Source organism: Colossoma macropomum, unplaced genomic scaffold, assembly GCF_904425465.1.
Source record: "Colossoma macropomum unplaced genomic scaffold, Colossoma_macropomum, whole genome shotgun sequence".
Classification (NCBI taxonomy): Eukaryota; Metazoa; Chordata; class Actinopteri; order Characiformes; family Serrasalmidae; genus Colossoma; species Colossoma macropomum.
The window spans coordinates 8415009-8428548 of NW_023494801.1; the positions used below are offsets into that span (position 1 = coordinate 8415009).

General features: G+C 39.4%; 1 protein-coding gene across 1 annotated transcript; it reads left to right on the forward strand.

Moving 5' to 3' along the window:
• The first annotated feature begins 801 nt into the window (after positions 1 to 801).
• Positions 802 to 12852, forward strand: gdpd3a (glycerophosphodiester phosphodiesterase domain containing 3a). The gene is made up of 11 exons (XM_036589343.1): positions 802 to 1151; positions 1283 to 1493; positions 4835 to 4877; positions 5874 to 6009; positions 7325 to 7370; positions 7456 to 7574; positions 8828 to 8917; positions 9100 to 9233; positions 11782 to 11841; positions 11979 to 12030; positions 12221 to 12852. Exons 2-11 carry the CDS (start codon positions 1355 to 1357, stop codon positions 12350 to 12352), a joined length of 951 nt encoding a protein of 316 aa, XP_036445236.1. The 5' UTR covers positions 802 to 1151; positions 1283 to 1354; the 3' UTR covers positions 12353 to 12852.
• Positions 12853 to 13540: the final 688 nt, after the last annotated feature.

The window sequence follows — 13540 nt, forward strand, 5'->3', positions numbered from 1 at the left end:
AAGAGGAGGAAAGTCGAAGGAAACCAATAGAGTCCAAAACCGGAGTCGAAATTAAATGATAGAGAGAAAATGGAACTTCTGACAACTGTGCAAGACCTGGTAGACACCAAATCTGTCATCATCTAATAAACAGCACTTAAAGCTTTCATCTTTGAGAGAGAGGAGAAAATCCACTAAGGGTCTGAAAGGATGTGTAGCTGACAAGAAGATCTTATTGAGAAACTTGAGGAACATTTGCAAATCAAAGAAGGAGTCTGCTGGTGTTCTCAGAGCAATGGACTGACCACCACAGAATCCAGACCTCAACATCATTGAATGTGTTTGAGATTACTCGGATCGTGTAAGGCAGAAAATACAACCAACTTTTAAGACTGAACTTTGGGGGGAGTGGCAAAATATCCCTGCAGATTTCTTTGAAAAACAGAAATCAGGGTTCCTGAAAATAATGGAAGCTGTAATAAAGGCAAAGAGTGGACACACTTCATACTGAAAATCGAGACTTCTGTGTCATTTTCTGTTATATATAAGTGTTCTGATTCATGTCCTGATGCTCACAAATGAATAACTTGTACTTAATGGTCGTTTCAACTGATTGCATCGTGCTGTATATTATCCATAAATGTCAATGGGGGAAGAGAATAAGAGCTCTTCTGGTAATAACTGACTAACTATAACTAGAACCAGTCTAACATTAACCACATACACCTACAGAGAGAGAGAGAGTGAGAGAGAGAGAGAGAGAGAGAGAGAGAGAGTGAGAGAGAGAGAGAGAGAGAGAGAGAGAGAGAGAGAGAGAGGGAATATTTTTTACAGCAGTCAGGTCAGATTTTCTGTGTGCAGTTAAACAGAGGGGAGGGAGGAGTGAGTGTTTTTTCTCTCTCTCTCCTGTTCTTCTGGTTTTTTCATTTCATTATCGCAACACTCTCATGGTTACCCTGCAGGAGAGCTGGTCGTAAAGAGAGGGCCGGTACACATAGGGGGGAAAGGGAGTGGCAGAGGAACACATTGAACCGGATCACAATCAAAGAGAGTGAGTGAAAGAGAGTGAGATACAGTGTCTAAAACAGCAGAGAAAGGGTGATCTCTCTACCTTCTCCTTCACTGAAGATAGAGAGACAGGGAAGATACAGAGGCAGGCTGATCCTAACCAGGTAAGCAATTATATGTGTTATATGTGTTCAGTTAACTCTTTATGTATTCTTAAACAAACTTACAAATATCTGATCAATACCAATCAGTCCAAGATGAAGCTCTATCTGACCACAGAACTCTTCTTCTGCAGTGACGTGCTGCTGTCAGTATCTCTGGCCTGGACCTCCTTGGGATCATCTTTAATTCACCAACTGTGGGAATTATGTCCAGTTTCATGTACTACCTCCTCCCTGCAGTAGGGGGCTACACGCTCGCATCCCTCTACCTGCTGAAGAACCCCTACATTCTGCACAAGAAGAAGCAGGCTGCCTTCTATTGTACCCACATCTCACACAGAGGAGGTAGGGCTAGAACTGACCTTCCCTGACCCACTCTACTTCCGTACATCATGCATGGTCAGACCTTATAAGAAATAGCAAAGCAAGGGTTCTTCAGCTCTAGGCCCGGATGGCCAGTGTCCCCACCTGGCACTTGACAACTGGCAATTAGCGGATGAGTTGAACCAGATGTGTTTGAGCAGGAACATGACCAGACTTTGCTGGACACTGGCCCTCCAGGACTAGAGTTGAAGAACTCTGTTCTAGAACCTTAACCCCTTAAAATCCCAGGCTTATTACATACTAAGGTGTTTTATTCAGTAACTACAGGGACTTCAGTGCAAATTGCTATTCTTTAGTTACAGAAGTGTGTAATAATAAATTGGGCCCGCCGGCAGGCCCTGGCCATTTAAGGGGGTTAATATCTCAGTAATGAGATGCCTTAAGGTCACAAAGCAGCTTAGAGTTACATGGCTGGGTTTAGATCAGATTTCTCTTGATTTATGATGGTCGCAGCTAGACAAGTTAAGTCTAGATCACCTGAACAACTCCTGAAGGGCCCATGTCCTACATTTTTCTTGCATTTCTTCGTCTAAGGTCCACTTTTGACGTTTGTTGGGGTTTAAGTACCAACAACAGCTGTGATTTATATACACTATTTTCATATGACTATTTTCCAACCTCTATATATCCGTCAGAGCAGGGGGTGCTAAACTACAGTCCAGGTGCACTGGTGTCCAGCACAGTTTGGTGATTTGAGAAGGGGAATTATGAGTCTGTGCTGGATTCTAGCCTTCCAGGACTGGAGTTCAAGACCTCTGTCTTAAATTTAAACAGGTTGATTTGTTACTGTGCCTTTAAGACTGATATATCAATGAACTCTGATTGGCTGTCTGTACTGTGCCTCTTTTAATTAGAAGCACAGACTGAAACACTGTCTATTACCTAAACATGTAATGTGCTAAACTGCTGTAAGCTGAATTGGTAGATATATGTAAATATGTTCATCACATAAACAATGAATTAAAAAAAAAAAGTTTTGTCATAGTTTTTTGGTCTGTATTTTCCTTAGCTTTTTTTGTGCTGTGTGGATCCTCTGCTCCCCATTCCCTCCACCATGTATAGTATTTGAATCCTCTGGGTCATACGAAGTTTCAGTCTTTTTAATGAACGAAAATACACTTGTTTTATTAAACTGTAAGTCACCTGTTTTCAGCTTGACATTTGCTTTCAGTGATTCAGACAATGGAACTGGTTGAGAGCATAGTTGGAGCTCAGGGCTTAGTTGGTCATCAGATTAGAACATGGTTTCTTAATCCTGCTCCTGGTGACTTACAACAGTGAGCACTTTCAACTGTTCCCTGCCCCAACACACCCAATCCAGCTCATCAACTGATTATCAAGCCCTTCATGAGCTAGATCAGGTGTGTTGGGGAACGGAATGGTAGAAACCTTGCAGTGCTGTCAGTTACCAGGAGCAGGATTACGAAACACTTGGTGAGAAAGATTGCAATGTCACGTAATGCCAATGTTTCTCAATAGCTTCCCCAGGAGACACCAGATTGTCCACATTTGTGGTTTGTCAAACACTTAAATGAAGCCATTATGAACACTGAATACCTGGTACATGTGTACCAGGAGCTGGGTTACAACAAACATGCACTGTTTGTTTATTCACGGAACAGCAGAGGTGTCACAGCTGGGGAAATAATGGACCTACCCAGGGATCTTAGGTGGAGGGGCCCACAAGGGCCATGGATTAAAAAGTGAGCCTTAGTTTATTTAGTGCCATAACATAAAGCTGCATTAGTCAAGATTAATGATACTTAATTTCTAACAGTTAAGTAGGTGAACTACAACAACACTAGAACATTATTTATTAGTCTTTGGATCCGCCTTTCATTTAGAGATTTCTAGCATTACTAAGGATTGTCATGACTTCCCTTTCTCGTGATGAGTTAAGCTGTTTATTAAGGCTTTGTTATATAGCTATAGATGATAAAAGTATGACATTGTGCTAACGTTGCGTAATAGATCAAAACACTTGGTATAGACAAGTGGTCAACAGAACACACTGAGTGCCCTGCATTTCATAGCTAAAACAACAATTTCACAAGTTGTTAATAACAGTGGATAACCATGGCTATCAGATAAAAGCATCAAGAGAGGGCTACAATTCTGCTCTCCCCCAGCAAAGTATTAATTTATTCAACTGAAATTATGATGATATATCATTGCATTTTACTTATTCATAGAGACTTTTCATCTAAACATGCTGTCCAAGTGCTCTACAAATGCTTCTTTGTATGTCAGCTTTGTTTGGCCAGAGCCATCTCTATGAAGGTGGTTCATCCAAAGCATTACTTTACACGGCTCTCTGGATGATTTACATGTTTGAATGATTAAGTAAAGCTGGCCATTCAAACAGTTCAACGCTTTATACATATTGGGTTTAAATCCTGCAGAGGAGGAACGGCACTAATTCTGTATCCAACTTCATCCACTTTGCATGTACTTATTCTCTCCATCTTGAAAAAGCTCCTCTAATGTTTCTTGTCACTCCTTTTTTTGGCAGCACAACGTGTTTTTTCCCTAAAGTACTAGAATTCTGTTTTACCTAAACAGAGATGGGGCAGAATAATGTGATGTAGGGGCAACGTGCGTTTTTAAAGGGGCAGCCAGAATGGCCAGTGCCTTCTCTGATGTCTGATTGGCCACCACAGATGCCACCCCAAAATTTCTGCCACTTCATTGGCTTCCAAATTTAGGGGGGTCGGAACAGCGGTCCAACCTCTCTCTACCCCCCTATCCCCTACGCCCCCCCGCTCACACATTCACATTGCAAGTACGTCTCATCTGTCCCGCTTTGTCTTTAAGTGAAGAATGGTTTTGCTATAAGTGACAAATTCCTTGTACCAGGATCTTGTATTCCAAATACAAGAACTAACACTGAGGGGCAGGTCTTGTAAAATAACTGACACAAGGTCAGTGTAAACACAGACAAGTCCTCCGGTCCGTAGTACAGTTTTCCAAAAGGCGTTTCTCAGCACCTGTGCTGGTGCCATTGCTAAGACAATTGTTTTTTAAAATCATATTCTGCATATTTTCCAGGTTATTCGAACTACCCCAAGAAAAGAAGAACATATTGCCTAATTCACCTTTAATGAATACTGGAAAGGTTGAGAATGTATATTGGAGGCTCACAGAGACTGCATTTGCACAGGGCCCAGATATTTGTGGAACACCCCTGCTAAACGATGTTGAGCTGTCCACTAAACACTATGTTTAGTCATAGGAGTATGTGTGTATAACTGTGTGCAATCATATGCATGTTATCTCTGACTTTGTGCTCTCTTTTGTGCTAGGCTCTGGCGAGAGAATTGAAAGTACCATGGAGGCGTTTACACAGTGAGTAAAAAACGATCTCAGATCAGCTCCCCTGAGCTCCCCTTTTCCTAGCCTCCCCTCATAGCTGGAGTTATTACTCCTTTTTCTGGCCCTCTTTGCAGCAATGCTACACTTAATAGTGATGAGCAAAATAACATCACAAAAAGATATGTTCACAATACATGATACATGTCATGACATTTTGGAAGTTGTAATGGACAAAATGCACAAGCGAAACAGTTTTTTCACATTTTTAAAAAATCTATGAAAAACTGAGTGGAGTGATTTTTGTATAATGTAGCAATTGCAAAATTTAAAAAAGTAATGTCTCCTGACTGGCACAACTGTCCAAACTCTGTGACATGGTGAGTTTGATCTCTGCTGATATTACAGCCATCCGTTGAGAGGGCCTGGCCTCATTCTCTCTGGGTGGGTAGGATGGCCCTCCCTCTCCCCCTATCACTCTGCATGTCTGTTAACTGTTGTGATAGAATTGGCAGATAGCGTTGAGCTGTCCGATGACATTGCGTTAATCACAGTTCGAAAAAATGTGTTGGTGCTTCATGTGTCACAAGAACGTTTGTGCTAATCGTCACCCTCCCAGCCTGGTAACATCATGTGAATAGGGGAGACCTGGTTAGTGGGTGGAATTGGCAATAAGTAAACTCTGAAGAAAAAAGGAACCCCCCCCCCAAAATAAGAAGAAATGAGAAAAAACATCTGGTAAAATGAAATCAATAAAATAAGGCAATGTGATAATGGGCTGACATCCAATCAGCTACTTGTTGCAGTTTATGCAGTTACTATACACTAGTTGTTATTGTTTATAATTGGTATTAATCTGTCTTTTTTATGATCCATGTAGTTTAGAAGTACTGATGATACCCATGATATAATCATCCATATCATGATGTAATCCATTATGATAATGTTGACAAATAGTTGTACTGCCCATCCATAGCTGCACCAGTTCTCTCGCTTATTTTTCATTTCTGTCTCTCAAACTCTTTCTTACAGTGCGGTGGAGGTGGGCACAGAGATGCTCGAATTGGACTGTCACATGACTCGAGATGGTCACTTGATTGTATCGCATGATGACAACCTCCTGCGGCAGACGGGGCATGATGTCAGCATCTCCTCTATTAATTTTGAGGTCAGAAGTCAAGGGTAACATTTGAGTTACATCTGCCATTGTAGAAAAAGCCTGGGATGTACACTGTAACACATTGTGCAGTATATTATGGTCATTTTTTCTTTTTGGGCGAAAAACAATTCACACCGTTACTCTGATGAGCCGTGACCAAGTGGTGATTGTTGTTAATGGCTGAGATGTACACTCAGTGGTCATTTTATTAGGTACACCTAGCTTGTCTACACTCATTGAAATTTTTATCCGATCCATTTTCTATATAGATGTTACTTCGTAGTTCTACAATTACAGCAGGTATTATTTGGGTGGTGGATCATTCTCAGTACTGCAGTGACACTGACGTGGTGGAGTTAGTGTGTATTGCACTGGTACGAGTGGATCAGACAAAGCAGTGCTGTTGGAGTTTTAAACACCTCAGTGTCTTTGCTGGACTGACAACCTAAAAGATGAAGGACTAGATGATGACCAACACAAACTGTGCAGCAACAGATGAGCTACTATCTCTGACTTTACATGTACAAGGTGGACCAACAAGGTAGGAGTGTCTAACAGCAAGAAGACATGGTGTTAAAAACCCCAGCAGCACTGCTATGTCTGATCCACTCATACCAGCACAACACACACTGCCATGCCACCACCACATTAGTGTCACTGCAGTGCTGAGAATGATCCACCACCCAGATAGTACCTGCTCTGTGGTAGTCCTGTGGGGGTCTAGACCATTGATAACAAACTGTGCAACGTACTTATGTACATACACACACATTTATATTTATATATACATTACATAATGGAAGCATAGCTTGGTGCAGTGGAATTTCTGTATTTTTTAAAAGGAAACTTTGAAACTTAAGGCATGATGTTTTATTGGGTATGAAGGAGATGAGAATGATTATATATTATATAGATTATATATTATTATATGTGTTCTTAATGTGGAATTCTCATTTGCCAATTTATGTGAATCACCACCTAGGTATAACTTTGTCCAGCAGTGGCGCTATTGTAAACAGTTTGAAGTTGAAACCTGGCTTTTGTTCATTCTGTGTCTCTATCTCTCCCTCTTTTACCCCCTCTCTCCTCTGCTTTATTCTCATTTTGATGTGGCCACATTCTCTGGTGTAAAAAAATGCTTGCCATTAAACTAAATTCTTAAAAACATCACATTTTTATTCCATTGCATCAAGCTCAAAGGCCTGAATTTCATGTTTATATCCACTGCATGTCTTATATGTCATGCTTTGTCAACTTTGATAACAGCAATATAAAATTTTAATGATGAATTCTCACTTTGACCTTTTTGATTATTCTTTTCTAGGAGCTGCCACTGTATAAAGAAAGACTTGAGGTCACCTTCTATGCAGGTGTTTTTTTTTAAAGCATATGTACAGTACATACACACAGTGTTTCCTTCTTGTGACACATTTCTAACACGCTGTCTCTTCACAGGTCACTACGGCACAGGTTCAGACCGAAAATTTGCCCTGTTGGAGGACGTCTTTCGCACATTTCCCAAGATTCCTGTCAACATCGAAGTGAAGGAGAAGAACAGAGAGCTGATTGAAAAGGCAAGTGGTCAAACTTTAGGTACATTTCAAAACAAGACAAGACATTTCAGTACTTTTAGGGGTGCACGGTACATCAATGGCTGATATATTATTCGCTGATAAATGGAAAACTGAATTGCTCTTACCAGTCCAGTCCTAAAATTACAGCTGATGATTACATTCCATATTTTGACATTTCCTTTTTACTTATGATGACACATATACGCTCTAATTCTGCAGGGTGACAATGTCAGCGGTCAAGCTTTTCACAGTTTCAATAGAAGACATCAGAACTCCAGTTCTGCATAGCCTAATGAATATGAGGCAGCTAGCATTAGCAACTAGCATCTTTAGAGTTTTACTCTGCCTCATGCACTTCATACACTATATGTCCAAAAGTCTGAAGACATCTGCTCATCCAGTGTTTCTTCTGAAATCAAGGGTATTAATAGGGAGTTTATCCTCCCTTTCATGCAGTAACAGCCTATGCTGTTCTGAGAAGGCTTTACGTCTAGATATTGGAACACTGCTGTGAGGATTTGCTTGGATTCAACCAGAACAGCATTAGTGAGGTCAGGTACTGATGTTGCATCATTAGATCTGGATCAGAAACTCCACTCCAACTCATCCTAAAGATATTGGATGGAGCTCCATTACTCCAGAGAATGAAGTTCCACTGCTCCACAGCCCAATGCTGGGGGCTTTATACTCCTCTAGCTGATGCTTGACATTGGGCATGATGACCTTAGGCTTATGTGCATCTTCTCCAGAATTCCCCATTCTATTCACAATACATTTTTATTGGATATTATACAAGTTATATGCAAATGATCGCCTGTATCAGCAGTGGGATCTTAAAGTAGCTGAATTCACTAATTAGAAGTCTAGATATTTTTGTGGTTAACATTATCGGCCCTGAAATGGCACACAGTCATGTCCATAAATATTTGGACACTGACAAAGTTTTTACTATTTTAGCTGTCTACCACAGCCCCTAAACATGGGGGGTGTTATATATTAAAATGGTTTGAATTCCTATACCTTTCACCTGTTTGGATGTTTTTACCCTCAGATTAAAGCTAAACAGTCAGCACTTTGAGCTCACATTTATTATTTAAAAACTCCAACTTTGTTGACGTCCAAATATTTATGGACCTGAGTGTATCCCTGCTTTCCTACCTAACCTAGGTGTTAAACCAAAATCAGACATTTGATGTCTTTTTTCCTTTATAATATCTTATTTAATAATACCTTCCTATTTGCTTTTCTCTCAGGTTTCTGCTCTGGTGAAGAAGTATGACCGGGAGGACATCACAGTCTGGGCATCAGTGAAATCTGACATAATGAAGGAGTGTCGCAAAGTGGTGTGTGTGTTCTCCCTGCCTCACAACACAGAAATCAGTTAATGAAGTCATTTAGAACTGGGCCATTAAATAGATGTTGCTGTGGTTTCTCCTTTCTCTTGCTTCTGCTTGTTTTTGTGACTCTCTCTTTTCTTGGTCCTTTTTTTCTTTCTCTCCTCCTTTTCCTTTTCTCTCTATGCTAGAACTCCTCCATGCCGTACATGTTCACAGAAACGCGTGGGCTGCAGCTGCTGCTGCTCTATTACACAGGCCTTCTGCCTTTTGTCCCGCTGGGAGAGAGCTTCTTGCAGTACTACCTGCCTCAGGTCATCAACAGGTGGGCATTTCATTTTGTTTTTTTTCCCTCCCATTTATTCATTAATTATGCACAGTGCACGTTGTCACTTGTCATAACAAAATCTAGCAACATTATTTTTTGTTTTTTATTTTAATTATTCTGATTCTGAAAATAGCCAACAGAAAATGTGAAAACAAACCTTTCTAGGCTTCCTTATGACGGTGACAAATGTAAAAAATGTGATATTTTAATATCCAGAAGAGTTAACGAAAGGATATCTGGCTAACCCCAGGGCTAGGAAAAACAGCCTAAAAAAGCTTAATAAAGTACTTAGGCCGACACCCTTAATTTAACATAGGGCTGGAGGCTTTGTCTTTTAGGTGATATCACTGGTGTTAAAAGGCTAAAAGTTGAGTAGCGTGATCATTTAGCAGCAAGCAGAGGAATACATTTGAAAACATGTTGTATTATTGAAAAATAAGATTCTGATCGTGAAAATAGCCGAGGGAAGTAAGCAGTGTCTACAACAGAAATATAGCCATTTTATTTACTATCCAAAACCACCAGTGAACTTACACGTGTCCTCTGAGTTTTTATGTAATGTTGATGATGGTAAAAATAATGGTCAATCTGAAAGAAATAAGTTTTCTTTGGGGTCTATTTTGCCTTAGAATATCCTTCATGTATTCCTCCACGGATTAAAATTAATCGATTACAATATGTTTTAGACCAAAACTTTATCACAGAATGACTGTTAAACAATGTCAGACATCAGGCAGTGTATTTATCTCATGTAATAACTTTTTCTGAGGGAGCTTTTAGTGGCGTTAAACTCTTCAGGCGTTCCTATCACCACCACTGTGAACAATTCAGACTTTGTAGGTTTGTCTAGAGCAGAGCATTTCATACCATGTTAACCATTTAATAATGCAGAAATAACAAAAAAAAAAATCAATATTTGGATACTGTTGCTACATCAGCATTATAGGGGCATGCAGGCCTAAAACTACTATTTAATATGCTGTTTGTCAAGTCATGTAATATTCTGTAGCCCAGTGGTTACCAACTCTCCTCCTGGAGATCTACTTTCTTGCATGTTTCACCGCCAACCTGAAACTATCACACCTCCTTCAGTTAATCACTGACTTCTGAATGCGACAGTTTGATAGGTCAGGAGGGGTTGATTAGGGTTGGAGCTGAAGTCTGTAAAAGGGTAGATCTCCAGGAGCAGGGTGACCACTGCTGTAACCTCATCCGTTTGTCAAAATTCATTATTTTTTGTGTCTTCACAAAATTAGCGTTCTTTCACTACAATACCCAGCATGCATTACACAAATACTTCATACAACCATTGGGAAACCCTCCACACAGCGATAAAGCAATCCTGAATGCTAGTGCAGCTACTGATGTAGAGGCATACATGTAAATACAAATGTGATATTTGGGTTCCTATCAGTAGCTATCTGGCCTCCTTTTGCATTTTCCAATTAATGAGGGGGAAAAAACTTTCTTACAGTCCACCTTCAAGATACATCATTACAAGGGGATTTAGCTCTAGTCTTTAAAGCAGTATATCTTGTTTGAGAGACTACTATGGCACCACTGCAGGAGGCGAGCTGGCATATTTACCACCAATATAGAGAAGGTAACATTTTGCATTTTGGCTGGAGTGCCCTTTTATATGGTGTGCATTATAATACTTTAATACAAAAAAAAAAAAAACATCTTAAACAGGTAATGCAATCATGCTTGGGTATAATATATATTTGAAGAATACTCCAACAGTTTAAGAACAACGTTTCTCAAGAAGCAATTGCAAGAATTTTAGGTATTTCACTCTGAATGGTGCATGATATTCAAGAAATCAAAAGGTTCAAGAAATCTGGAGAAATATCTGTGTATAAAGGGCAAGACCCTCAGACAGCACAAGTTCCTCAGATGGCACTGCGCAGAAATCGGCATGCTTCGCTGATGATCGTCACCACATAGCATCAGGAATACTTTGACAAACTGTTGTGAATAAACACTGTTTGCTGCTGCATCTGCAAATTACAAAAAAGACTGTACTATACACAGGGAAGCCATACCACAACAACACTGCCAACTTCTCTGGGCTCAAGCTCATGTGAAATGAACTGATGCAGAGTGGAAACGTGTATTGTGGTGTGACGAGTCAACCTTTCAGATTGTTTATGGAAATAATGGAAGTTGTGTTCTCCTGGCCAAAGAAGAAAAGAACCATGCAGATTATTACCAGCGTAAAGTTCAGAAGCCAGGGTCTGTCATGGTATGGAAGTATCATGCCATGGGTAACTTCATATCTGTGAAGGCACCATTAACACTGAAAGCTACACAATGTATGCAGCCTTCTAGACAGCATCTTTTTCAGGGATGTGCATGCTTATTTCAATATGACAACAGCAAGCCAATTTCTGCATGTTACAACAGCATGGCTGAGTAATCAGAGAGTGCAGGTGCTAGACTCATCTGTGTGCAGCCCACACCTGTCTCCCATTGAAAATGTGGGGGAATATTTGAGGTTTGTAATACATGCTTTAGTCATGTATCCAATTGAATTTTCTTCCAGGACATACATACCTGATTCTGCTATTCTGAGGAACAGAATGGTCATCTCACTAATTGAAAAGTAAGTGAAACATTTACGCTTTCTAAACGTCCTAAGCAGTAATACTGGATTAGGTCAAATGCTAATAATATTAAAACGTTGTTAATTGAATATCAGAATCCTTTATTTATGTATAATTGTTTCCATTCTTTTTATAGACTGACTTTGAGGAAAGGCTTGTTTCAGCATCTTAAAGACAGAGGAATTCAGGTAGAAAGTGATCTTATTTAAAACTTCATTACATATTTAAAACTTCCATACAACTTCCATTAAAAATGAGAACATATTCAGATAAGAGTCTACTGTATAACCATCTACGGCCTACTCTACTGGATAACTAATGCATATCAGGGTTATATTTCATCTGTTTTGTCTCTTTCTTTTTCTCCGGCTGTCTCAGATTCATCTGTTTGTGTGTAACGAAGAGCAGGACATTGAGGCTGCATTTGCAGCGGGAGCAACAGGAGTCATGACTGACTACCCCGCTCTGCTATCGAACTACCTTAGAAGGCATAAGCAGAAACATGAATAACATGATGTACTACATGCTTACATAAACGCACATTGTATGTGACTAGTGACCATTCCATGTATTATATACTCTTTACATATACACATACTGTAAAATTATAAAATTATGTAACCTTTCTGTACGCATGGATTTGATCAGGAGTTCTTAATGTAGCCACAAAGCTCTGGAGATTCTATCAAATGATGTAAAAAACTTATTATTAACTGTAATTATAATGATTCTATGATCTGTTTTCTGCCATGTTGCTTGGTTTGATTAGTTCAGTAATGCAATTCTTGATTATTTTGGGCATCATTGTAGAATGCAAATTTTTAAAAGGCCCATATCAGAGAAAATCAAAGTTCCCTCACCTTTTCTGAAATAGAAGAGTTTGAGGTAGCAGTGCAAACAATGCTAAAGCTTTATCACACAATATTCACTACCCAGTCCATATAGTCGTGTGCAAGAGTTTGGGTACCCCTTGTCAAATTACATGTTTTTTTTTTTGTTTTTTTTTTAAGTGAAAATAAGTGAACACATCCTCTACAGAGAACATTTCTGCACATATTAATGTACAATTACTGTTTATTTGCCTAATTTAACATATGGGGAAAACAAATAAAATGTGGCCTGTGCAAAAGTTATGGTACTTTTGTGTTTTAGAGGATGTGTTACCTTATTGTCACTTAGAAAATCATCAAAACATGTAATTTGACTGGGGGTGTTTAAACTTTACTGTACATGAAAATTAAGAAGGAAAAATGGCCCATCTTGAATTCATAATTTTTGTGATGTCATGAAAATTGCATTACTTATCATACATTACATATCTTCCTATTCAGCTTACAGCAGTTTAGCCCTGCCCATTCACACTGAAGTTGTAAGGAGTGTTTCAGCGCTGACTGCATTTTAAGTGAGGCACAATACAAAGTAGCCAGCAGTAATTCACATATATATCAGCCCTAAAGGCACAGCGTGTTTAATTGTGAGGAATAAAAAGTGGTTGAAAAGTATGAATTTTTGCTGTTTTGCTACATAAACTCACACAAATGTCATGAGTGGGCCTCAGGGCAAACAATAAAATACAAGGAAAAATTAAGAATATGGGCCCTTTTAGTACCTCAAGTGTATTATATAGAACTGTTTTCTAATCTTACTGTTTCCCATAATCATTTGTGTAATGCACCTGCATTGTACTTTTTTTTTTTA